The sequence below is a fragment of the Lepidochelys olivacea genome (assembly GCF_965140295.1).
Source record: "Lepidochelys olivacea isolate rLepOli2 genome assembly, chromosome: 23".
NCBI classification, from domain to species: domain Eukaryota; kingdom Metazoa; phylum Chordata; order Testudines; family Cheloniidae; genus Lepidochelys; species Lepidochelys olivacea.
In genome coordinates, this window is record NC_140433.1 from 15,216,190 (window position 1) to 15,241,568 (window position 25,379).

The 25,379-nt window shown below is 68.1% G+C and overlaps 2 protein-coding genes across 3 annotated transcripts; both read left to right on the forward strand.

The window, feature by feature from the left end:
* Positions 1–1,055: 1,055 nt before the first annotated feature.
* LOC311511585 (protein bicaudal D homolog 1-like) lies at positions 1,056–12,872 on the forward strand. The gene is made up of 9 exons (XM_084612295.1): positions 1,056–1,091; positions 2,116–2,379; positions 3,800–4,012; positions 6,251–6,403; positions 6,829–7,239; positions 9,280–9,963; positions 11,099–11,250; positions 11,408–11,600; positions 12,144–12,872. The coding sequence occupies exons 2-9, from the start codon at positions 2,167–2,169 to the stop codon at positions 12,147–12,149; spliced, it is 2,025 nt and encodes a 674-aa protein (XP_084468421.1). The 5' UTR covers positions 1,056–1,091; positions 2,116–2,166; the 3' UTR covers positions 12,150–12,872.
* Positions 12,873–15,931: 3,059 nt separating this feature from the next.
* Positions 15,932–22,929, forward strand: LOC311511884 (extracellular matrix protein 2-like; the record flags this gene model as incomplete). Of its 2 annotated transcripts, XM_084612813.1 has the most annotated exons (9): positions 15,932–16,157; positions 16,460–16,717; positions 17,903–18,124; positions 19,605–19,720; positions 19,927–20,047; positions 21,117–21,274; positions 21,654–21,793; positions 21,916–22,242; positions 22,684–22,929. In XM_084612813.1, 9 exons carry the CDS (start codon positions 15,932–15,934, stop codon positions 22,853–22,855), a joined length of 1,740 nt encoding a protein of 579 aa, XP_084468939.1. In that variant the 3' UTR covers positions 22,856–22,929. The 2 variants fall into 2 exon arrangements, with proteins under 2 accessions (XP_084468939.1, XP_084468940.1); XM_084612814.1 differs by lacking the exons at positions 19,605–19,720; positions 19,927–20,047 and having other exon boundaries at positions 15,968–16,157.
* Positions 22,930–25,379: the final 2,450 nt, after the last annotated feature.

A 25,379-nucleotide genomic window follows, 5' to 3' on the forward strand; every position in this document is an offset into this window, starting at 1 on the left:
CGGAGCCAGGGCCGTTGGCGTCGCTCGGGCCAAGGGGGGCCGTCAGGGCAGCCGCTCGGCGCCCCTCCCGTCGGCCCCGGGGTCAGGGGCGTTGGCGTCGCTCGGGCCAAGGGGGGCCGTCAGGGCAGCCGCTCGGCGCCCCTCCCGTCGGCCCCGGGGTCAGGGGCGTTGGCGTCGCTCGGGCCAAGGGGGGCCGTCAGGGCAGCCGCTCGGCGCCCCTCCCGTCGGCCCCGGGGTCAGGGGCGTTGGCGTCGCTCGGGCCAAGGGGGGCCGTCAGGGCAGCCGCTCGGCGCCCCTCCCGTCGGCCCCGGGGGCAGGGGCGTTGGCGTCGCTCCCATCAGCCCCTGGGGCAGGGCCGTTGGCGTCGCTCCCGTCAGCCCCTGCGGCAGGGCCGTTGGCGTCGCTCCCGTCAGCCCCTGGGGCAGGGCCGTTGGCGTCGCTCCCGTCAGCCCCTGGGCGGGGGGCGTTTCCTGGGGGATATGTTTGGCGGCACTTCCCCTGCCCCCCCACCGCAGGGCGGCAGAGGGAAGCGCGGGCCCCTCAGGCTATCTCTGAGCCAATGGCAGAGAGGGCCAGCCCCAAGGAGGTTCGTTCCCATTGGCTTTGGCCTTGTCAATCAGAGCTTTTCGACCTCCTACGACTAATGGGCGGCTCTGGAGGGGCGAAGGGAAGCTCCAGCCAATCAGGAGACGAAGCCCTGGGGAAGCCTCGCGCTTCGTGGGTTAGGGGGGAAGGATGGGAGAAAACGACCAATCAGAGACCCCGGAGAGAGGAAGGGCGTGGCTAGACGGAGCTCGTCCAATCGAATGAGAAGGAGGTGCTGTAGAGGCTGCAAGGCGGCCAAGCACGCAAGGCGTGGCGGGGCGGGGCTACCTAAGAGCTCGGCCTATCGGCTGAGAGAAAGAAAGGCAGCGACCAATCGGAAGAGGGGGAAGGGGGCGGGATGAGGTGCTGCCCGGCGAATCAGAACAGGGACGGGGCGTGCGCTCCGTGAGGCGCGCGAGGAATTTCAAACGGGGCGGGGCGGGGCGGGGCGTATATAGAGGCGGGGGCGGGGCCGGGCCGGGCGGCGGCCGCGGAGCAGAGGCCGGGTGAGCGCCGAGGGGCAGGGGGCGGCCGCGCCGGTCCGGGGCGCCGGGCGCGAGGGGAGCCACAGAGCCAACCGCCTCGCGGGGACCGTTAGCCCCTCCCCCCGCTCCTGGGGGGGCCCCCTCTGCCCCTCCCCCCTCGTCGCCGCCCTTCCCCCCGCTCCTGGGGGGCCCCCTCTGCCCCTCCCCCCTCGTCGCCGCCCTTCCCCCCGCTCCTGGGGGGCCCCCTCTGCCCCTCCCCCCTCGTCGCCGCCCTTCCCCCCGCTCCTGGGGGGCCCCGCCCGGCCCCTCCCCCCTCGTCACCGCCCTTCCCCCCGCTCCTCTGGGGGCCCCCTCTGCCCCTCCCCCCTCGTCGCCGCCCTTCCCCCCGCTCCTGGGGGGCCCCGCCCGGCCCCTCCCCCCTCGTCGCCGCCCTCCCCCCGCTCCTGGGGGGCCCCGCCCGGCCCCTCCCCCCTCGTCGCCGCCCTTCCCCCCGCTCCTGGGGGGGCCCCCTCTGCCCCTCCCCCCTCGTCGACGCCCTTCCCCCCGCTCCTGGGGGGGCCCCCTCTGCCCCTCCCCCCTCGTCGCCGCCCCTCCCCCCGCTCCTGGGGGGGGCCCCGCCCGGCCCCTCCCCCCTCGTCGCCGCCCCTCCCCCCGCTCCTGGGGGGGGCCCCTCTGCCCCTCCCCCCTCGTCGCCGCCCTTCCCCCCCGCTCCCGGGGGGGCCCCCTCGTCGCCGCCCTTCCCCCCCGCTCCCGGGGGGGCCCCCTCTGCCCCTCCCCTCCTGGGGGGGCCCCGCCCCGGCCCCTCTGCCCCTCGTTGCCTCTGCGGGGGGGGGCCCCCTCTGCCCCTCCCCCCTCGTCGCCTCCCTCCGCTCCTGGGGGGGCCCCCTCTGCCCCTCCCCCTGCACCCTCCTGCCTCCCCATGGAGTGGTAGGTCTGCATCTCCCCCCTTCCATGCCCTCCCCCCACTTCAGGGCCACATACGGGAGGGGGCTAGGGCACAGGGGTGTGGTGTCTGCAGGAGGTTACAGCCTGTCCCTGCCCACAGGCATGCCCGCTGCCCCCCGCCGGGACCCAGCCCTGCCGCCCGGTGCCCACCATGGAGTTGGTGAAAGCGCCCGCAGACCTGGCCCAGCTGCAGGCGGAGGTGGGGCGCCTGGCGGCCGAGCTGCAGGAGGCAACGCAGGAGAAGGTCCAGGCCGCCCAGTACGGGCTGGCGGTGCTGGAGGAGAACGGGGAGCTCAAGCAGCGCTGCGGGGAGCTGGAGGGGCAGCTGGAGGGGCTGAGCTCGGAGCTGTCCCAAATGAAGGAGGTAAGGGGCTGGCAGGCACAGAACAGGGTCAGCCCAGTTACCACTAGGGCGAGCCCCCCACGTCCCCTGGCCCAGCGCCCTGTGCCCAGAATGGGGTCAGCCCGGGCCCTGCTGGGGGGAGCCCCCCACATCCCCTGGCCCAGCGCCCTGCGTGTGTGCCCAGAATGGGGTCAGCCTGGGCACCGCCGGGGGGAGCCCCCCACGTCCCCTGGCCCAGCGCCCTGTGTGTGTGCCCAGAATGGGGTCAGCCTGGGCACCGCCGGGGGGAGCCCGCCACGTCCCCTGGCCCAGCGCCCTGCGTGTGTGCCCAGAATGGGGTCAGCCTGGGCACCGCCGGGGGGAGCCCCCCACGTCCCCTGGCCCAGCGCCCTGTGTGTGTGCCCAGAATGGGGTCAGCCTGGGCACCGCCGGGGGAGCCCCCCACGTCCCCTGGCCCAGCGCCCTGTGTGTGTGCCCAGAATGGGGTCAGCCTGGGCACCGCCGGGGGAGCCCCCCACGTCCCCTGGCCCAGCGCCCTGTGTGTGTGCCCAGAATGGGGTCAGCCTGGGCACCGCCGGGGGGAGCCCCCCACGTCCCCTGGCCCAGCGCCCTGTGTGTGTGCCCAGAATGGGGTCAGCCTGGGCACCGCCGGGGGGAGCCCCCCACGTCCCCTGGCCCAGCGCCCTGTGTGTGTGCCCAGAATGGGGTCAGCCTGGGCACCGCCGGGGGGAGCCCCCCACGTCCCCTGGCCCAGCGCCCTGTGTGTGTGCCCAGAATGGGGTCAGCCTGGGCACCGCCGGGGGGAGCCCCCCACGTCCCCTGGCCCAGCGCCCTGTGTGTGTGCCCAGAATGGGGTCAGCCTGGGCACCGCCGGGGGGAGCCCCCCACGTCCCCTGGCCCAGCGCCCTGTGTGTGTGCCCAGAATGGGGTCAGCCTGGGCACCGCCGGGGGGAGCCCCCCACGTCCCCTGGCCCAGCGCCCTGTGTGTGTGCCCAGAATGGGGTCAGCCTGGGCACCGCCGGGGGGAGCCCCCCACGTCCCCTGGCCCAGCGCCCTGTGTGTGTGCCCAGAATGGGGTCAGCCTGGGCACCGCCGGGGGGAGCCCCCCACGTCCCCTGGCCCAGCGCCCTGTGTGTGTGCCCAGAATGGGGTCAGCCTGGGCACCGCCGGGGGGAGCCCCCCACGTCCCCTGGCCCAGCGCCCTGTGTGTGTGCCCAGAATGGGGTCAGCCTGGGCACCGCCGGGGGAGCCCCCCACGTCCCCTGGCCCAGCGCCCTGTGTGTGTGCCCAGAATGGGGTCAGCCTGGGCACCGCCGGGGGAGCCCCCCACGTCCCCTGGCCCAGTGCCCTGTGTATGCCCATTGCACCCAGCATTCTGCAGAGCATGTCGCGTGACGGACACCTCCTCCCCAGTCACCTCTCTCTGCCCTGCGTCCGGCAGGCCCTGGCTGAGTACCACAGCAGCCACCGGCGGGCGGCGGTGGCCGGGGAGACCCGGGAGGAGAGCCTGGTGCGCGAGGCTGCAGCCAGCGAGGCCCAGCTCGCAGCCCGCCTGGGGGAGCAGCGGGGGGAGCTGAGGCAGCTGCAATGCCGGCTGAGCAACGCGGGCGCTGAGAGCGAGCGGCTGCGCGCCGCCCTGCAGGGCCTGCGCCAGGTGAGTGCCCTGCGGTCCCCTGTGCCCTCTTTCCCCCTTGGCTTCCCCAGCCTCCTGGGACTGACCCTCGGAGCCTTCCGCACCCCTGCCTCATGCTGGACGCTCCCTGCAGCGAGCCCACCTCAATGGGATGCCTGTGGGAGGCTAATCATAGGGCCTGATCACATCAGCCACGCTACCAAGGCTCGTTCAACTGCACGTCTACCAGTGTGACATGTGCCAGCAGTGCCCCTCTGCCATGTACGTTGGCCAAACCGGACAGTCTCTACGTAAAGGAATAAATGGACATAAATAGACGTCAAGAATTATAACCTTCAAAAACCAGGCGGAGATCACTTCAGTCTCTCTGGTCACTCGATTACAGACCTAAAAGTGACAATACTTCAACAAAAAACTTCAAAACCAGACTCCAAGAGAGACTGCTGAATTGGAATTCATTTGCAAACTGGATACAATTAACTTAGGCTTGACTAGAGACTGGGAGTGGATGGGTCATTACACAAAGTAAAACTATTTCCCCATGTTTATTCCCCCCCTCCCCCCTCTGTTCCTCAGACATTCTTGTCAACTGCTGGAAATGGCCCACCTTGATTATCACTACAAAAGCCCCCCCCCCGCTCTGCCACTGGTAACCGCTCACGTTAAGGGATCGCTCTGGTTACAGTGTGTCTGGTCACACCCATTGTTTCATGTTCTCTCTGTATAGAAATCTCCCCACTGTATTTTGCACCAAATGCATCCGATGAAGTGAGCTGTAGCTCACGAAAGCTCATGCTCAAATAAATTGGTTAGTCTCTCGGGTGCCACAAGTCCTCCTGTTCTTTTTGCGAATACAGACTAACACGGCTGCTACGCTGAGACCTGTGGGAGGCTTGTACCCCAAGAGAGCACTGCCCCCTTCAGCGGCTCTCGGCAGGGGGTTATTGGGTGTCTGGACCCAGCGTAGATGGTCCTTGGTTAGCGCAGAGAACAGGAAGTTACGGCCTGGTCTGGCCTGGTTACCCAGAGCCCAGCCAAAGGGTGTCCCCTTGGCTCCTGCTTTGTCCCTCTCTCCTCTGTCCCATCCCACCTGCCCCCCTCCCCCCCATAGCTCTTGGTTCCCTTGCTGCTTGCAGTGGCTGGGTGTGTGTGGTCCTTAGTTGCTAGGTAGTAAATGGCCCGGTGTCACGGAGTCCCTGGGCGATGCTCTGGAACTGCTCCCCATGAAGCCAGTCAGGACTCTGGGGCAGTCGCCTTTCTGTGAGCAGCCTGTCTTCAGGACACACAGCTCACCCGGCTTCCACCTTCCTGGGTCTGACCTCGGAGCATTCAGCATCCTCTGCCCCTCCGTGCGCTTCCCCCCAGCCAGTCCGCCCAGGCGGGGTCCTGGGGAAGCCAGAGGGTCCTGCCCCCCAACTCCGCAGTCAGACGGGACTCTCAGCCAGCCAGTAACACAGAAGGTTTATTAGACGACAGGAACATGGTCTAAAACAGAGCTTGCAGGTGCAGAGAACGGGACCCCTCAGCTGGGTCCATTCTCGGGGGCAGTGAGCCAGACAACCACGTCTGCACTTCACTCCATGTCCCAGCCAGCCCCAAACTGAAACTCCCTCCAGCCCCTCCTCCTCTGGGCTTTGTTCCTTTCCGGGGCCAGGTGGTCACCTGATTCCTTTGTTCTCCAGCCCTTTAGCTCTCACCTTGCAGGGGGGAAGGGCCCAGGCCATCAGTTGCCAGGAAACAGGGTGTTGGCCATTCTCTGTGTCCAGACTCCTGCACACACCTGCCCTCTAGGGCTCTGCAACCATCATACCCCCTTACCCCACCCCCTAGAGACTTAAGAACTGCCTAGGGGAAACTGAGGCACCCCCACACTATTCAGAGGAAACATTAAGAACAGTCCCACTTCGTCACACCCGGTGATTGGATTTGCCATTGTCTACATGTTGGCCTGGGCCCCAAACCTGGGACAGCCAGGTGCCATTCCCACCTCCCCGAGAGCGAGCAGCCTTTCCCCACCACCTAGTTACCAGCTGGGGAAAGTGAGGAGCACGCAGGATTCATACCAAGTGTTACAGCAGGTTCTGTCTCTGCCCCCCCCCCCAAACTCCCCCCTTAGGCCAGTGAGCACTCGGGGCCCGCGATGCCCCTGAGGTGGGTTGTGCCGTAGCTTGGGTCCCCGGGCTCTCTCCTTTCCCCCAGGGATCCTGGGTGGGCCCTCTCCTGCTCCTTGGGGGCATTAATGGTGCCCCTTTACCCCAGGAGTGCCAGGCCTTGGAGGCAGAGAAGGCCCAGCTGCGGGAGGAGCTGAAGCAGTACAAGAGCCGGGAGCTGCGGCAGCTGCAGGACTGCGCTGAGCTGGAGGAGGAGAACATCTCCCTGCAGAAGCAGGTGTCCCTGCTCAAGGGCAACCAGGTACCTCACCCCCAGCCTCTCGGGATGGTGGGAAGATCGCCTGGGGCCCCTGTGCTGGAGGGGCTGATTGTGCCTCACTTGGGACAGGAGAGGGCGAGGAAACCGCTTATGTGGCCTGTGCTAACTCTTGCTTCCCCTCCTCAACCCTCTGAGGGTGTTTGGGGAGAGAACCCAGGAGCCTGGCTCCCAGCGCCCCCTGCTCTAACCCACTAGCCCCCACTGCCCTCTCAGAGCCAGGGAGAGAACCCAGGAGTCCTGGCTCCCAGCGCCCCCTGCTCTAACCCACTAGCCCCCACTGCCCTCTCAGAGCCAGGGAGAGAACCCAGGAGTCCTGGCTCCCAGCGCCCCCTGCTCTAACCCACTAGCCCCCACTGCCCTCTCAGAGCTGAGGGGAGACCCCAGGAGTCCTGACGCCCCCCCGGCAGGTGGAGTTTGAGGCCCTGAAGCACGAGCTGCGGTGCCGGGATGAGGAGGCAGTGCTGGCCGGAGCCCAGCTGGAGGAGCTGGGGCGGCTGCGGGAGCTGGCGGAGCGGCAGCTGGAGGAGGTGCTGGAGACGCTGGCGGTGGAGCGGGAGCAGCGGCGGGAGCTGCGGCGGGAGCTGGCGGCCTGCACCGGGGGCCGCCCGGGCTCGCTGGGCAGCCTGCAGGCCGGCCTGGAGGAGCTAAGCCAGGATGAGGAGCTGGACAGCGGCTTCGCCAATGGCAGCGCCAGCGTGGGGGACTTCGGGGAGCGGGCGTCCACTCCCCACGCCCGCCCTGCGCCCAGCCTCGTCGCCGACCTCTTCAGTGAGCTCAGCCTGGCCGAGGTGCCCAAGCTGCGGCAGCAGCTGCTCCAGGTCAGGGGCGGGGCCTGGGGGGTTCCCTGCTGCTCTGGCCAGTGGGGCGCGGCCTGCTCCAGGTTGTGGGTGGGGGCATGGGGGTTTCTTGCTGCCTCAAGGTGGGGGCAGGTCTCGGGGTTCCAGCCGTTCCGGGTAAGGGAAGATCCCGGAGCATCTTGTGTTAGGGGGAGGGGGCCTGGAGGCTCAGGGCAGGGTATGGGGCGGCTGAGCACCTCGCGGTGGGGGTCTTGTGCCAGGGGCTCCCAGGGGAGGGTGGCCTGGTGTCTCCTGCCCTGTACCCGAGCCCGGTTCAGATCCAGGAGTGGATGAAGGGCTGAGCCCATTAGGTGGGTGAAGAGGGGCCCAGCCACAGCAATGGGCAGCCCGATTGGCAGGAGCAGCTGCGGGGGGGGGGAAATGTCATCAGTTAACCCCTTCATTGCCAACCCCTTCTCTGCACATTAATGAGGCCATTAAGACTTCAGTAACCAGGAAGCAGCCTTCCCTGCCCCCACCCATTTTGCCCCTGGAATGTCACAGACTGAAGTCAGCCGGGCTGGCTTCCAGCTGGTGTGAACTGGGAATCCCTTGCGCTTGGTCCGAGCAGTGAGTCCCCCAGCGTCGCCCGCAGCTGGCTCTCGCCTGCGCCCTCGCCCTTGCTGAGGGGGTGGAGCAAGGCAGGAAGCCACTGGTACACCCCACATCCTGCAGCAGCAGGCCCCCCGCAGAGCGCATCTTGTCTCGCTTGCTGGCTGCACCTGGGCCCTGCCAGGTTCACGCTGCGCCAGGCCTCCGTGCCAGCTCTGGCATGGCTTCTGCGGAGCCCCCTCCCCCAAGCTGTCTCTGGTACCCAGCAGATCTCCGAGCCCCTGCAAACAGGTGCGGTAACCATCCAGCCCCTGGGGCTTTCCACAACACGCCCTTGTGCTTGGTAGCCACAACGCTGCGTTCTGGCTTCCTGCCGACCCCGCACAGCACTCGGAGCCGCGGCCCGGGAGCCCCACCCGTCGTGTGCTGGGTGCCGTATGCCCCCTTCCCCCCCATGGAGACTGGCGCCGGGCACAGTGCGCACACACCAAGTCCCTGAACAACGGGGGGAGGGGAGAGAGGTGTGCCAAAGGTCACAGCCAATCTGTGCCAAATTGGGGATTGAACCCAGGAGTCCTGGCTCCCAGCCCCCCTGCTCTAATCCACAAAACCCCTTGCTCCCCTTCCTCAACCCTCTGAGGGTGTTTGGGGAGAGATCCCAGGAGTCCCGGCTCCCAGCCCCTGTCACGGGGTCCCCAGGCGATGCTCTGGATCTGCTCCCCACGAAGCCGGGCAGGACTCTGGGGGAGTCTCCTCTCGGGGAGCAGCCTGTCTGCAGGACACACAGCTCCCCCGGCTTCCCCCTTCCTGGGTCTGACCCCGGAGCCTCCAGCCTCCTCTGCCCCTCCGGGCACTTCCCACAGCGAGTCTGCTCAGGCGGGGTCCTGGGGGGGCCAGAGGGTCCTGCCCCCCAACTCCGCAGCCAGACGGGACTCTCAGCCAGCCGGGGAAACAGAAGGTTTTTTTAGACGACAGGAACAGGGTCTAACACAGAGCTTGTAGGTGCAGAGAACAGGACCCCTCAGCTGGGTCCATTTTGGGGGGCAGTGAGCCAGACACCCCGTCTGCCCTTCACTCCATGTCCCAGCCAGCCCCAAACTGAAACTCCCTCCAGCTCCCCCTGCTCTGGGCTTTGTCCCTTTCCCGGGCCAGGAGGGCACCGGATCCCTTTGTTCTCCAGCCCTTTAGCTCTCACCTGGCAGGGGGAAGGGCCCAGGCCATCAGTGGCCAGGAGACAGAGTGTCGCCATTTATGGACCCTGGCCCTTTGCTCTGCAACAATTACACCCCCTGCCTTATCCCACCCTCTAAAGACTTATGAAATGCCTAGGGGAAACTGAGGCATCCCTACAGTATTCAGAGGAAACATTAAGAACAGTTCTGCTTCATCACAGCCCCCCCGCCCCCCAACCCCTGCCACTCTAACACACAAGACCCCATGCTCACAGGCCTGCCATTTCTCTCTCTGCAGGTGGACCGGGAGAAAGCCTCCCTGGCAGCTGATGTGCAGGAGGCCCGGGGGCAGCTGGACAGCGCCAGGGTGGCCTTGACAGATCAGCAGCAGCGCAATGGCCTCCTCCTGGAGCAGCTCAAGGCCAGGCCAGCTTCCCCGGAGCCCCAGCCCTGGCAGGACCTGGTGGCGCAGCTGGAGGGGCAGCTGCGGGCCTCCCGGAAGCTGGCAGGGGAGCTGCAGGCCCGGCTGGCCCAGGCCCAGGAGGAGCTGCTGGGGCTGACGGAGGAACTGGCCACCCTCTACCACCAGGTCTGCGCCTGGCGTGGCCTGACGCCGCAGCGGGTGGTGCTGGATTATTACCGGGACGGGCGCGGCACCAGGAGGCTGCTGGGCAAGAGGGAGCCGGCGGGCAAGACCCATCTCCAGCCGGAGCCAGGGGCGGGGCCCTGTGAGGACCAGTCACCCGCTGGGGAGCCCCTCAATGTCTCCAGCCTGGCGGTGGTGCTGCGGGAGCAGCTGGGGCACCTGCAGGGGGCGCTGGTCCTGTGGCGGCAGCGGCCCCCCGGGCAGGGCCCGCCAGCCGCCGAGCTGGAGCAGGACAAGGAGGTGCTGGCTGAAGAGGTGATGAAGCTTCGCTCCCTGCTCAGCACCAAGCGGGAGCAGATCGCCACGCTGCGCACTGTGCTCAAGGCCAGCAAGCAGGTGGGCGCGCTGCGGGGGGCTCGTCCATGCCCCCGGGCACCTTAAGCCCTCCCTTTAAGGGGCCATGGGGCAGCCTGTCTGGATCCAGTCAGCCGTCTCCTTTACTGGCTGCAGTGGGAGCTGTGTGCGTGGGGGGCGCAGGCCCAACTGACTCCGAGATGCAGAGGCTCTGTGTATGGGGGGGCTGTGGGCGTGTCCGGGTACATGGGGGACATGGGCTTGTCCGGGTCTCGCCCCCCAGAGGGCAGAGGCTGGGTGGGGGTGGGGGCTGCGGACCCAGGTGGCTCTCACCCCTGTCTCCACAGCTGTCTGTGGGTGTGTCCGGATGCGTGGGGGCGTGGGCCCTCCGGCTCTCACCCCCCAGCTCCCCCCAGAGGGCAGAGGGTGGGGTTGCGGGGGGCGGGGGGGGCACGGGCCCTCCGGCTCTCTCCCCCCAGAGGGCAGAGGGTGGGGTTGCAGGGGGGGGGCACGGGCCCTCCGGCTCTCTCCCCCCAGAGGGCAGAGGGTGGGGTTGCAGGGGGGGGGCACGGGCCCTCCGGCTCTCTCCCCCCAGAGGGCAGAGGGTGGGGTTGCTGGGGGGGGGGCACGGGCCCTCCGGCTCTCTCCCCCCAGAGGGCAGAGGGTGGGGTTGCGGGAGGGGGGGCACGGGCCCTCCGGCTCTCTCCCCCCAGAGGGCAGAGGGTGGGGTTGCGGGAGGGGGGGCATGGGCCCTCCGGCTCTCTCCCCCCAGAGGGCAGAGGGTGGGGTTGCGGGAGGGGGGGCACGGGCCCGTCCAGCTCCCACCTCCCGTCTCCCCCAGAGGGCAGAGGGTGGGGTTGCGGGAGGGGGGGCACGGGCCCGTCCAGCTCCCACCTCCCGTCTCCCCCAGAGGGCAGAGGGTGGGGTTGCGGGAGGGGGGGCACGGGCCCGTCCAGCTCCCACCTCCCGTCTCCCCCAGAGGGTGGGGTTGCGGGGGGGGGGGCACGGGCCCGTCCAGCTCCCACCTCCCGTTTCCCCCAGAGGGCAGAGGGTGGGGTTGCGGGAGGGGGGGCACGGGCCCGTCCAGCTCCCACCTCCCGTTTCCCCCAGAGGGCAGAGGGTGGGGTTGCGGGGGGGGGGGCACGGGCCCACCCGGCTCACCCCCATCTCCTCCCAGACGGCGGAGGTGACGCTCTCCAAGCTGAAGGGGCAGTACGAGGGGGAGAAAGCCCTGGTGTCGGACACCATGCTCAAGCTGCGCCGCGAGCTGAAGGCCTTGAAGGAGGACGCCACCACCTTCTCCTCCCTACGCGCCATGTTTGCCAGCCGGTGAGGGGAGCCCCCGATGGGCACAGGGCTGGAACTGCCTGCCAGGAAGCAGGACTGCTGGGTGGGGACGGGGCTACTTAGGGGGCAGGGCTAGCCACAGGGGACCGAGCTGGGGCGGGCGGCTGTGACCCCCAGCCTGACCCCCTGTGTCCCCCAGGTGTGACCAGTACGTCTCCCAGCTGGACGAGATGCAGCGGCAGCTGGCCGTGGCGGAGGATGAGAAGAAGACGCTCAGCTCCTTGCTGCGCATGGCCATCCAGCAGAAGCTGGCTCTCACCCAGCGCCTGGAGAGCCTGGAGAGCCCGGCCCATGGCACCCGGGCCAGACCGCGCAGCACCAGGAGCACCGCGGTATGGCACAGGCCAGCCCCAGCCTGTTAGCCTGCCCCCTTCCTGGCTTCTCAGGGGCACCTCCAGGTGGCACAGAACCAGGATGGGGCTTTGGAGGGCCTGGCTGCATCCCACAGCCATGGTCCTGTTCCAGACCTTGGGGCCGAAGGGGGTCCCTCATCCCCTGCCCCCAAGGGTGGCAGCCTGGGTCCCCAGCAGTTGGGGGGCATGGGCTCCTGTGCTCCTGACCCCCAACAAAGCCCCTTGCTGGGGTGGGAGTTCAGGTGCCTGGAGGTCTCTCTTTCTGTCTCTTCAAGTGACAGGCTCAGGCTCTCTGCAGACTCAGGCAAACCTCCCTGGCTACCTGTTGTCCAGCCATGGGGCCTGTGCCCTGGCTGGTCTCTGCCCCCCAGGCAGGGAGGGGGCAGTGGGGCTAAGCTGTGAGGTGGCCAGGCCATCTCCCCTTGATATCGGTGCCAGCCTGCGGGGCAGGGATCGGTGCCGTGAGTTGTGGGGGTATCCCCTTTGCTCTGCTCCGAGGGTAACTGGGTTTTTCCCACGCAGCACTGAGACCTCAGCGACCTCGCAGAGAAACATGCAGGATCGGTGCCAACCAGAGCCAGCCCCGGGACCGGCACCGCACTTCACTGCTCGTGCCTTCAATGCTGCAAACTGCCGACAGACCCCTGCCCTCTGCCGCAGCTGCCCCCGCCAGTGGGCGGCTGCCGGGCCTTAACTGCTCAGGGCTAGGTAGGGTGTAGCCAGCTGGCCCGCTGGGGGCGGAGCACTGGCCGGTGTCTCTGCCTTGCTGCGGGAGACCTCCTCCTCCTCTTGCCCTCATGGGGGTGGCTCAGGGTCCCACACTTACAGGGCAGGGGCCGGGCCGGGCGCTCAGAGGCCCCCCCCACACACACTTACAGGGCAGGGGCCGGGCCTGGCGCTCAGAGACACCCCCCCCACACACACACACACACATGTACACGTACAGTGCAGGGGCGTCTCGGTGTGGGGCCGGGCCTGGCGCTCAGAGACCCCCCCACACGCACACACATGTACAGGGCAGGGGCGTCTCAGTGTGGGGCTGGGAGGGGCGCTCTCAACCTGCACTTTCGAGGCAGTATCCCCTTTTCTCACTGCACCATTTTGCACTTAGATCTGGCGATCTCAGGGGAGTGCCGGGGGGGTACCCGGGGGGGGCATGCGCTGTATGGACTGCTCTGTGTATCCCCTAGGGTCAGACACGTGACCGGGGCCTGGTTACTTTGCCTCTAATTAAACAGCTTTTGTCTCCTCTCGGGCCTGGAACTCCGGTCGGGGGGTGGGCGACGGCGCTGTGTGGCCCGTGCCACGCACCCCACGACTGTAGGATGGGGGTGGATCAGAGTGGATGGGCTGGGGGAGCTTGGGGGGCAGGCTGGCTGTGAGGGCACCTCATGCTGGCTTTAGCAGGGGCTGGGGGGGTCTTTGCTTTGGCCTCCCACCTGAAGTGCCAGGTGCTGCACTGATTGCCCCTGTACTGACCACCCCATATGCCTCCAGCCTCCCATGCCACAGCTGGGTCAGGGCCCACACTGTGTGCAGTGCTACATTCCCACTCCTGGTGCTTGGAGTCCTCTTGTTGTATGGGGTCCCCTATAGACCCTTGGGCCTGAGATCAGGGCCCCCCATTGTGCTGGGTGCTGCATGGCTCCCCTGCCTGGGCTGGGAGTGGCACAGTCCCTGCCTGCAGGAGCTCCTGGCCTGGAGTAGACAAAGGGGGGGAAACTGAGGCCCAAGGGAGGCCATCCTTGCCCCTCACTCATAGAGCAGGTCTGTGGCAGAGGTGGGGATAGAACCCAGGTGTCCTGCCTCCCAGCCTTCCCACTCCACCCCCCTGCCTGGGCCCCTGGCTTACTGGAGAGGAAATGAAAATCTGACCCGCCTGGGGCTGGCTTGGTCTAGACGGGCCCTTGGCAGGGGAAGCAGTGACTCAAACCTGGCTGGGAATATGAATGAGATGTGGGTGGGTGCTGTCAGGCTGGCTGCTGTGCAGATCCCAACTGGGGGGTCTATAGGGGTGGGTGCTGCGCAGCTCCCCTTGACCTGGCCCTCTGCAGCCCCTGCATTGGGATTGTAAGGGTGAGCAGGGAAACTGAGGCACAGGGGGGGTGACTTCCCCCAAGGTTACACAGCGGCTATGACCTGGAATCCTGGCTCCCAGCCCGCTTTCTGCTCTAGCTCCCTAGGCCCCAGAGCTGGGGAGAGAACCCAGGAGTACTGTGAGCACCCCTCCCCCCACTCTAACCACCAACCCCGGGGGGGGGCGGGGGGGAGCGGAGATCACTGTTCAGCTGGATCTCACTGGCTGCACTTCCTGTCTTACATAACGTCCAACTGCTCACCAGCTGGCCTGCCCCAGCCTCCTGCCAGGGGCCCCTGTAACCAGCCCAGCTGGGGGGGCTACATCCCAGCATCAGGTGTGGGCCCCCTAGAACCAGACTGGGGGGCTATCCTGTCATCAGGCAAGGGGCCCCTATAACCAGCCCCAGACAGAGGGGCCATGTCTCTGTGCCAGGCAAGGAGTCCCTGTATAAGTGATGCCAGCTGGAGAGGCCGGTCCCAGTGTCAGGCATGGGGTCCCCTGTGACAAAGTGGGGGGTTCTCTTGGTTTTATCAGTGGTTTGCATGCAGAGGGGGTGGGACTCAGTTTCCCTGGGTGTTACGGGTTTAACAAGGGGGTCGGAGAGTGGGTTTGTGGGGACACAGGGCCAGTGAGGGAACGTGGGACCCCGGCCAATGGCCTGGAGAGTGGAGACCCCAGCGACTGGGGATTGGCAGCCCCAGCTTGGGAGTCCCAGTTGGGTCTGGCCAGTGGGGGGACAATGGGCTACGGAGAGAGGACCCCGGTGACCGGTCCAGCCAGAAGGGGCCCAGGCAACCCTGTTTACCAGGCGACAATGGACAGAGGGGGGGCTTGGGGCCGGTGAGATCAGATGCCCAGCGGGGAAGCCGGGGGGCTCTGGGCTGGAGAGAGGGTTCAGGCAGAGCCCAGCTGGATGCAGGGGAGACTGGGATGTGCTGGGCTGAGGCGGGCCAGGCCTGAGGCCCAGAGAGTTTCCTATGCTGGGTTCAGACCCTCAATAAACCCTGCTGCTTTATGGCGGCTGAGTGTCACTCCAGTCTAGAGAACAGGGGGGCATTATTCTCTCTGGGCGTGGGGAGCTCGGGAGGGGCCTTATTCCCTCTAGGGGTGGGGAGCTGGGTGGGGGCATTATTCCCTCTGGGAGTGGAGGACCCGGGGGTCTCCTTGAGGGACCCACGGCAGAGACAGACATGCTAAGGCTCAGAGCGGTGCGGTTCCAGGAGGCGGGGGGCTGGACCCCCGAGAAGGGCTCTTGCACTGATGGGGGTTCCCCCCAGGGACCGCATGGGCCAAGAGTGGGCACGACCTGGGAGCCCGTGACATCCCCCTATAACCAGCCCCCGTGCCCACCCTGCTGGGGCCATGTCTTAGCACTGGGCAAGGTGTCCCCCTATAACCGAGCCCCTGCCCCACCCCAGAGGTGGCTGCATCTCAGCTGTGGGCAGCTTCCCCCCTTTGCGGCGGGTGGCTCAGGCTTGCGGCAGCCCCCAGCAGTGTCTGTCGGTCACTTTAATGGCACTTTGCTCCTGAAAGCAGAAATCCTGCTGTAAACGCAAGGGGCCCAGTGTGTCTGCTCCACCTGCAGGACGCCTGGGTTCTCTCCCCAGGCATGGGAGGGGACTGGGGCCTAGTGGGTTAGAGCCAGCAGCGGGCTGGGAGCCAGGACTCCTGGGTTCTGCCCTGGCTCTGGGAGTTCTTGGGGGTCAGAGAACGGGGTGGTCTGTAACCACGTGGGGGCCTCTGGCTGTCACTTTCCCCCTCTGGCATTTCTGGCCTAGCCGATGCGGGGTCAATGCCGGCTCACCCCAGCCAGGGATCTGTTCCTGGCCCGGCCCCAGGGGGGACCAGTGTGTACAGGGGGCTCCCTGCGGCCCAGGGCCCGTTCCCTGACAGTTGCTGGCTGTGTGCGGACAGACAGAGGGCCCATTCATCCCAATTCCCCTGGGCCTGGCCAAGGCTAGAGGGCCGGTTCCAGGCTCCCCGGGCCCTGGACAAAAGGGCCCTGTCTCTCCGGGGCCAGATCCCTGCCAGCCTGCAGCGCCCATGGCAGCTGGGCCTGGGGAGGAGTCAAGGCCGATTTACACCAGCAGTGGGGCGTGGGGGGATCCGGCTTGGGGGGGGTTTGTTTATGGGCTAAGGTGTGTGGCCAAGGGGGGAGCATGGGGGGCGGGCCCCCGGGCTGGGCCATCCGGCAGTCGGCTGCTGGCAGGGGAGTTGGCTGGCTGCAGCCATGAAACTGGTGCTGTTGCTGGCCCTCTTCCTGTGGGTTCAGCTCGAGGGTGCCAGGAGGGGGGCCCCCAAGATGCCCTCCAAGGTGCTGAGCCCCCCATCTGCTCTGGGCCCCAAAAACCATAGCTCCCCATCTGCTCCCCTCACCAAGGACCCAGCCCTCATAGGCAGCTCCCCAGAGCAGCTGAGTGCCCAGGATCCAGCCCCACAACTGAGCCCCACGGAGGGTGAGTCTGAGGGTGGGTAGATGGGGGGTTAGGGAAGCAGAGAGAAGGGGTGGGGGTAGATGGAGGGATAGAAGAGGGTGTGTGGCAGGAGTGGGGATGGGGGGCAGGCGGATGGGGAGGGACGGAGGGGGGCAGGAGGACGGAGAGGGGGCAGGCGGATGGGAAGGGTTGGAGGGGGGCAGGCAGCTGTCCCTGCCCTATTCTGTATCTCACCCCTTGGAGCGAGGGGAGGCCTGAAGGGCTCAACACCCCCCGCAGCCACCTCTGTTCCCCCTCCCTCGCTGACCCCCTCCCCTCTCCAGGCCCCAGCCGGAGGAAGGCAGAGGGACGCCGCGGGGTGCCCGAGCGAGGGAAAGCGGCCCAGGAGGCGCGGCAGGACGGGGCCGAGGTCCTGGGGACCCGGAGGGGGTCCCTGCCTGGCGAGGAGACGGGGCCCCCCAGAGCTGCTGGGAAGGCACCGGGTGCCAAGGCCAGGTCGGAGCCCCCCGCCACTGCCAGGAACAGCAGACACAGTGTTGGCACAGCCCAGGACGCCGGGGTCTCCAGGAGAGCTGGGAAAGGTGGGGGGAAGCGGGGAGGGAGGCCGGCATCTGGGGGGGATCTGGTCCCTACTACCCAGAACGTCCCCTGCTGTGGGCTCTCACTACCCCAGTGCCCCTCGCCCAGCAGGCCCAGGCCGCCCGCAGCCATCTCCTGCCTGGCACTTAGGGCTCTCGGCTGGGGTGCGGGCGACCCGGGTTCAAACCCCCCCGCTGCTGGCTGGCGCCGTTCGAGTGGGAGAGAGAACCGGAGCTGCTGGCGGGCTGAGCCCGCTAACCACTGCCCCCCTCGGCCCCGGCCCCGCTGGTGTCCACCCTCAGTGCGGCTCCTGCGTTCGTGTTACAAGGGGGTGGCTTGCAACCCCCCAGAACGCCTGGTGTAACTTCTGGCCGGCCCCCGGCGTAGCGGTGGTGCCAGCTTGCCGGGGGGAGAGCGCGGGTTTGCCGAGTGGGGCCCGTGGGCCGGTGTCCCGGAGCCAGGCCGGGAAGGGTCTGGTGTGTGTTGGTGACCACTGAGGGGAGACGTAAACCAGCAACGCTGAGCGTGGAACTGGCCAGCCAGGCAAAGCGAGACGACGCGGGGGGTCTCAACACGGGATTGTGACACCCCCGCCCTGCCCTCATCAGTTTGCACAATGGAGATCATTCAAATGGATGAAAACGAAGAGAAAGTCAGCGAGCCGGGCCCGGGCGGCTTTGTCCTGCTTTATCCTTCGGAGCTCGCTGCTGGTTCTTCTGCACCTTTATCGATTTCAGCTTTTGTGGGGAGAAAAGGGGGGTGCCAGGCAACGGGGGGCAGATAAGCAGAAGCTTTATAACGGTTCAAACGCGCGCCAGCCGCGTGGCGTGGCCGAAGACGCCAGGTAAATAGCTGGGAAGCAGCTCCTGGCCCGGTCCCTCGCACCCGCCTTCTCTCTTCCTTCCAGAAGCCAGAATTTCCTTCGCCAGGGGCCAGTCCGGCCCCCCGCCTGACGCATGGACCTCAGCCGTCCCCCCTCGCCCAGTCTGGCGTTTCACCATTTGCCGACGTTCCCCCCCGTTTTTGGATTTGGGCCAAAACGATATTTTAAAAACGCTTTTTGGAAGTGCCAGAACCCCAAAAATCAGCTCTGCCCAGGGTGCCCCCTCTCCGGCGATCCTGTCCCCTAGGGTGCCCCCCTCTCAGGGGTCCCTTCCCCATGGATGACCCTCTGCCTTGCTCCGCAGGGCACCAGGTGCTGGGGAAGGGGCCACCCCCCCAGCGGAGCAATGCCACCCGGCTGGAGGCGGGCAGAGCACGGCCGGGCGCGCGGCCCGAGGGGGGACCCATCATGCCCTCGCTGCCCACCGCCTGCCTCCTCTCCGACTCGGCCATCGCCTGCGGAAACGTCCACATGAAGCAGGTGCCGGCACTGAGCGACGCCGGGCTAAAAATGCTTTACCTGGCAGGTGAGAACACCGCGGCCGGGGGGGGACTGGGCGGCCGGGCAGTGGGGGAGCAGCCGGGTATGGGGGGCAGAGCCAGTCCATCCACTGTACACTCATACCGCCCCTCCCTCCATCCCCCCACCCATATCTGTCCCCCCTCCATTCATCCCCAGCCACATCCCCCTTCCATCCATCACCCCATGTCCCCTATCCGTCCGTCCACCCATCACCCCCCCCCGGAACCCGTCCATCTGTCTCCAGCCACGTCCCTGATCCGTCCATCCATCCATCTGTCACAGAGTCCCCAGGCAATGCTCAGGAACTGCTCCCCACGAAGCCGGGCAGGACTCTGGGGGAGTCTCCTCTCGGGGAGCAGCCTGTCTGCAGGACACACAGCTCCCCCGGCTTCCCCCTTCCTGGGTCTGACCCCGGAGCCTCCAGCCTCCTCTGCCCCTCCGGGCGCTTCCTGCAGCCAGTCTGCCCAGGCGGGGTCCTGGGGGGGCCAGAGGGTCCTGCCCCCCAACTCCGCAGTCACACGTGACTCTCAGCCAGCCGGGGAAACAGAAAGTTTATTGGACAACAGAAACATGGTCTAACACAGAGCTTGTAGGTGCAGAGAACAGGACCCCTCAGCCGGGTCCATTCTGGGGGGCAGTGAGCCAGACACCCCGTCTGCCCTTCACTCCATGTCCCAGCCAGCCCCAAACTGACTCACCCTCCCGCGCCCCCCCCCCAGGCTTTGTCCCTTTCCGGGCCAGGAGGTCACCAGATCCCTTTGTTCTCCAACCCTTTAGCTGTCACCTGGCAGGGGGAAGGGCCCAGGCCATCAAGTGGCCAGGAAACAGGGTGTCGGCCATTGGCTGTGTCCAGATCCCTGCACACACCTGCCCTCTAGGGCTCTGTAACGATCCTTCCCCCTTACTCCACCCCCTAGAGACTTAAGAACTGCCTAGGGGAAACTGAGGCACCCCCACAATATTCAGAGAAAACATTAAGAACAGGCCCACTTCGTCACACCATCACCCTCCCAAGAACCCATCTGTCTGTCCCCAGCCATGTCCCCCATCCGTCCATCCATCCATCCATCCATCACCCCCCCATGAACCTGTCCATCTGTCCCCAGCCACGTGCCCCGTCCGTCCGTCCAACCATCCATCACCCCCCCATGAACCCGTCCATCCGTCCCCCAGGGCTGGAGACGAAGGGCTGGGGATGAGGGGCCAGGGCCAGGGCTGGGGCCGGGGATGAGGGGTCCATTTTTAGCAGTGAGGCACATTCACCTTGGCCAGTTCCTCGAGGGGTGCAGGCGGGTCTCCAGCTGACGTGTGCTAGGGCTCACGGGAGGCCGATCTCTGGCCTGCCGGATGGGGGTCAGGCCCGATGATTACAACACTCCTGCCTGGCCACGGGATCCGGGCTCCATCCCCAGACACCCCCCAGCTCCGGGGCCAAGCAAGAAGCCAGCCAGGAAAGGTGCTAATTGCCTGTTCGCATCCCCCAGACAACGAGATCTCCCGGCTGCCGCGCGGGGTCTTTGCGGGGCTCCCCAACCTGGAGTGGGTGGATCTCAGCAAGAACCAGCTGGACTCCGGGGGCCTGCACCCCAAGGCCTTCCAGGTGGGTGAACCCAGCCCTGCCACTCCCGATGGGTTCTCACCCATAGAGTACCCTGGGAAGAGAACCCAGGTGGCTCCCAGGCTCCCCTGGCTCTAACCACCAGACCCCTCCCCTCCCAGAGCCAGGGAGAGAACCCAGGAGTCCTGGCTCCCAGCCCCCCCTGCTCTGACCACCAGACCCTCCCCATGCAGTTTCTCCCCCCCCAGAACCTGACCAAGTTGAAGCGGCTGAATCTAGATGGGAACCGGCTCCCGAGGATCCCGTCCCTGCTGGAGCTAAAAGTGAACGACAAAGGGCTCGAGAGCCTGCAGAGTGACAGCTTTCGAGGTGAGACAAGCCCCTGGGGGCAGGGGCTGGTCATCTGGGGACCCCTCGCCTGGTAATGAGCTAATTCCTGGGTTCTCTCCGCAGCTCCGGGAGGGGAGCAGGGCTGGTGGGTTAGAGCAAGGGGCGGGGGCCAGGACGCCTGGGTTCTCTCCCCCGTTCTGGGATGGGAGTGGGGTCTGGTGGTCAGAGCGGCTGGGCGGGGAGCCAGGTGTCACGGGGTCCCCGGGCGATGCTCTGACCTGCTCCCCACGAAGCCGGGCAGGACTCTGGGGGAGTCTCCTCTCAGGGAGCAGCCTGTCTGCAGGACACACAGCTCCCCCGGCTTCCCCCTTCCTGGGTCTGACCCCGGAGCCTCCAGCCTCCTCTGCCCCTCCGGGCGCTTCCCCCCAGCCAGTCCGCCCAGGCGGGGTCCTGGGGGGGCCAGAGGGTCCTGCCCCCCAACTCCGCACTCAGACGGGACTCTCAGCCACCAGTAAAACAGAAGGTTTATTAGACGACAGGAACAGGGTCTAACACAGAGCTTGTAGGTGCAGAGAACCGGACCCCTCAGCTGGGTCCATTTTGGGGGGCAGTGAGCCAGACACCCCGTCTGCCCTTCACTCCATGTCCCAGCCAGCCCCAAACTGAAACTCCCTCCAGCCCCTCCTCCTCTGGGCTTTGTTCCTTTCCCGGGCCAGGAGGTCACCGGATCCCTTTGTTCTCCAGCCCTTTAGCTCTCACCTGGCAGGGGGAAGGGCCCAGGCCACCAGTGGCCAGGAGACAGAGTGTCGCCATTTATGGACCCTGGCCCTTTGCTCTGCAACAATTACACCCCCTGCCTTATCCCACCCCCTAGAGACTTACAAAATGCCTAGGGGAAACTGAGGCACCCCTACAGGATTCAGAGAAAACATTAAGAACAGTCCCACTTTGTCACACCAGGGCTCCTGGGTTCTCTCCGCGGGTCTGAGAGGGGAGCGGGGTCTGGTGGTCAGAGCAGGGGGACGGGGGGCCAGGACTCCTGGGTTTTCCCCCAGTTCGGGCAGGGGTGTTCTGGGGGTTTACCCCGAGGCCCCCCATCTCTTGGCAGGGCTCTATAAGCTGTTGACCCTGGAGCTGGAAGGGGACGAGTTGCATGACGGGAACGTGATCCCAACCTCCTTCAAACCTTTGCGCAGCCTCATCTATCTGCGGCTGGATCGGAACCGGTTCCGGGCCATCCCCTCGGGCCTGCCCCCCTCCCTGCAGGTCAGCCCCAGCCCCCCGCCCCAGCCCGTGTCTCCATGGGGCAGCCTTCAAGTGCTGGGGGGGCTCTCTGGGGCAGAGTTAAAGTCAAGGTGTTAGAGTGTCTATGGGGAGTGTTAAGATGACTGGATGGGGTCTCTCTGGGGTGGATTTAAGGTACTTGTTGGACCTCTTTGAGGCAGAGTAAAGGTGAAACTGCAGGGGGTTTCTGAGGGGCAGAGTTAAGATGAAGGTGCTGGAGGTCACTGTGGGGGAGAGTTAAGGTGAAGGTGCTGGGGGTTTCTGGCAGGCAGAGTTAAGGCGAAGGTGCTGGGGGTTTCTGATGGGCAGAGTTAAGGGGAAGGGATCTCTGTGGGGGGCTATAATCTCAAGCTTTCCCCAGGAGCTGCATCTTGACTCCAATCACATAGAGGAGGTGCGGGAGGGGCTGCTCAACAAGACCCTGAACCTCAGCGTCCTGGTTCTGAGCAACAACAAGCTCCAGGAGGATCGGATTGCGCCGCGGGCCTGGATTGACCTGCCGTGAGTCACCCTGCGGTGCCGGAGAACCCAGGTGTCCTGGGTCTAACCCACCAGCCCCCGCTCCCCTCCCAGAGCCAGGGAGAGGACCCAGGTGTCCCAACCCCATCCCTCCACCCCTGCAGGAAGCTGGAGTCCCTGGACCTCTCCTACAACCGGCTGGTGCACGTGCCGTCCTTCCTGCCGCGCCGGCTGCGCCAGCTGACCCTGCACCACAACCGCATCGAGCGCGTCCCGGGCTACGTCTTCGCTCACCTGCGCCCAGGGCTGGAGTTCCTCCGCCTGTCCCACAACCGCCTGCGGGCCGAGGGCGTCCACGCCACCTCCTTCGCCGGGCTGGGCCGGTCCCTGGCCGAGCTGCTGCTGGACCACAACCAGCTGCAGGCCGTGCCCCGGGGGCTGCTGGGCCTCAAGGGGCTGCAGGTCCTGCGGCTGAGCCACAACCTCATCAGGTAGGGCAGGGAACCCTGGCGTCCGGGCTCCCACCATCCCCACTGGGCCCCCAGAGCCGGGGAGAGAACCCAGGCGTCCGGGCTCCCACCATCCCCACTGGGCCCCCAGAGCCGGGGAGAGAACCCAGGCGTCCGGGCTCCCACCATCCCCACTGGGCCCCCAGAGCCAGGGAGAGAACCCAGGCATCCGGGCTTCCCACTCGGCCCGCAGAGCCAGGGAGAGAACCCAGGCGTCTGGGCTCCCACCATCCCCACTGGGCCCCCAGAGCCGGGGAGAGAACCCAGGCGTCCGGGCTTCCCCCCCACCCCACTGGGCCCCCAGAGCCGGGGAGAGAACCCAGGCGTCCGGGCTTCCCCCCCACCCCACTGGGCCCCCAGAGCCGGGGAGAGAACCCAGGCGTCCGGGCTTCCCCCCACCCCACTCACCCCGTTTCCCCGCAGGCAGGTCCCGCTGAACTCGGTGTGCGACACGCGGGTGGCCGAGGACTCCAGCCTGGTCTCCATGCGCCTGGAGCAGAACCTGATCGACCCGCGGCGCATCCCGCCCACGGCCTTCTCCTGCATCCGGGCCTACCACAGCGTGGTGCTGCACCCGCAGCGCGGCCAGGCCTAGGGGCGCCGGGACCCGGGGCCTGTCGCAGCCTGGGGCCGCCCCCGCAGCGCGCCCAGGCCTAGGGGCGCCGGGACCCGGGGCCTGTCGCAGCCTGGGGCCGGCCCCGCAGCGCGGCCAGGCCTAGGGGGGTCGGGACCCGGGGCCTGTCGCAGCCTGGGGCCGGCCCCGCAGCGCGGCCAGGCCTAGGGGCGCCGGGACCCGGGGCCTGTCGCAGCCTGGGGCCGGCCCCGCAGCGCGGCCAGGCCTAGGGGGGTCGGGACCCGGGGCCTGTCGCAGCCTGGGGCCGGCCCCGCAGCGCGGCCAGGCCTAGGGGGGTCGGGACCCGGGGCCTGTCGCAGCCTGGGGCCGGCCCCGCAGCGCGGCCAGGCCTAGGGGGGTCGGGACCCGGGGCCTGTCGCAGCCTGGGGCCGGCCCCGCAGCGCGGCCAGGCCTAGGGGGGTCGGGACCCGGGGCCTGTCGCAGCCTGGGGCCGGCCCCGCAGTGCGGCCAGGCCTAGGGGCGCCGGGACCCGGGGCCTGTCGCAGCCTGGGGCCGCCCCTGCAACGCGGCCAGGCCTAGGGGGGTCGGGACCCGGGGCCTGTCGCAGCCTGGGGCCGCCCCCGCAGCGCGCCCAGGCCTAGGGGCGCCGGGACCCGGGGCCTGTCGCAGCCTGGGGCCGGCCCCGCAGCGCGGCCAGGCCTAGGGGGGTCGGGACCCGGGGCCTGTCGCAGCCTGGGGCCGGCCCCGCAGCGCGGCCAGGCCTAGGGGGGTCGGGACCCGGGGCCTGTCGCAGCCTGGGGCCGGCCCCGCAGCGCGGCCAGGCCTAGGGGGGTCGGGACCCGGGGCCTGTCGCAGCCTGGGGCCGGCCCCGCAGAGCGGCCAGGCCTAGGGGCGCCGGGACCCGGGGCCTGTCGCAGCCTGGGGCCGCCCCTGCAACGCGGCCAGGCCTAGGGGGGTCGGGACCCGGGGCCTGTCGCAGCCTGGGGCCGGCCCCGCAGCACGGCCAGGCCTAGGGGGGTCGGGACCCGGGGCCTGTCGCAGCCTGGGGCCGGCCCCGCAGCACGGCCAGGCCTAGGGGGGTCGGGACCCGGGGCCTGTCGCAGCCTGGGGCCGCCCCCGCAGCGCGGCCAGGCCTAGGGGCGCCGGGACCCGGGGCCTGTCGCAGCCTGGGGCCGGCCCCGCAGCGCGGCCAGGCCTAGGGGCGCCGGGACCCGGGGCCTGTCGCAGCCTGGGGCCGCCCCCGCAGCGCGGCCAGGCCTAGGGGCGCCGGGACCCGGGGCCTGTCGCAGCCTGGGGCCGGCCCCGCAGCGCGGCCAGGCCTAGGGGGGTCGGGACCCGGGGCCTGTCGCAGCCTGGGGCCGGCCCCGCAGCGCGGCCAGGCCTAGGGGGGTCGGGACCCGGGGCCTGTCGCAGCCTGGGGCCGCCCCCGCAGCGCGGCCAGGCCTAGGGGCGCCGGGACCCGGGGCCTGTCGCAGCCTGGGGCCGCCCCTGCAACGCGGCCAGGCCTAGGGGGGTCGGGACCCGGGGCCTGTCGCAGCCTGGGGCCGGCCCCGCAGCGCGGCCAGGCCTAGGGGCGCCGGGACCCGGGGCCTGTCGCAGCCTGGGGCCGGCCCCGCAGGGCAGCCAGGCCTAGGGGCGCCGGGACCCGGGGCCTGTCGCAGCCTGGGGCCGGCCCCGCAGCGCGGCCAGGCCTAGGGGGGTCGGGACCCGGGGCCTGTCGCAGCCTGGGGCCGCCCCCGCAGCGCGGCCAGGCCTAGGGGCGCCGGGACCCGGGGCCTGTCGCAGCCTGGGGCCGGCCCCGCAGCACAGCCAGGCCTAGGGGCGCCAGGACCCTGGGGCTGGGGGGCCCCCACAAGGCCATGCTCGGTGAGCTGGCTGAGCGTCTGCTGCCCCATCCATGCCCCTATGTCCAGCTGTCCGTCCCTCCCTGCACCTCTCCACCCCCATTCATCCCTCCCACCCCCCATCTGTCTGTCTGTCACTCAGGCAAGGGGGGGTCTCTCTGCAGCCCTGGAGCACCCCCCCAGGCCTGCCCCGCTAGTGCTGGGGGGCAGCGTGCTGGGAATAAGGCGGGAGGGGCCCCTGCTGCTGTAACCAGACTCCTGTCTCCTTGGCTGATAAACGGAGCTACCGGGCGCGGTGGCCGAGGCTCGACATGTGGACTTGTGCCAAGTGTGGGCGAGGGGGGTGTCGCGGGGTCCCCGGGCCGTGCTCTGACCTGCTCCCCGCGAAGCCGGGCAGGACTCTGGGGACCCTCCCCTCTCGGCGCCGACTGTCCCCAGGGCAAGACGCTGCCCCAGCTTCCACCGTCCTGGGTCCGGCCCCGGAGCCTCCAGCCTCCCCTGCCCCACCGGGCACTTCCTGCAGCGCGTCCCCCGGGCAGGGTCCTGGGGGGGCCAGAGGGCCCTGCCCCCCAACTCCGCAGTCAGACGTGAAAACAGAAGGTTTATTATAACCTCCCACCCCTCCTCCGGCCTTTGTCCCTTTCCCGGGGCAGGAGCCACCTGGTCTCTTTGTTCCCTTCAGTTGACACCTTGCAGGGGAC

Coding starts and splice junctions, on each gene's coding strand:
- LOC311511585 (XM_084612295.1), top strand. CDS start 2,167: ATGGAGTTGGTGAAAGCGCCCGCAGACCTGGCCCAGCTGCAGGCGGAG. Junction 4,013..6,250: donor CCCTGCAGGGCCTGCGCCAG/GTGAGTGCCCTG, acceptor CCTTTACCCCAG/GAGTGCCAGGCCTTGGAGGC. Junction 6,404..6,828: donor CCCTGCTCAAGGGCAACCAG/GTACCTCACCCC, acceptor CCCCCCCGGCAG/GTGGAGTTTGAGGCCCTGAA.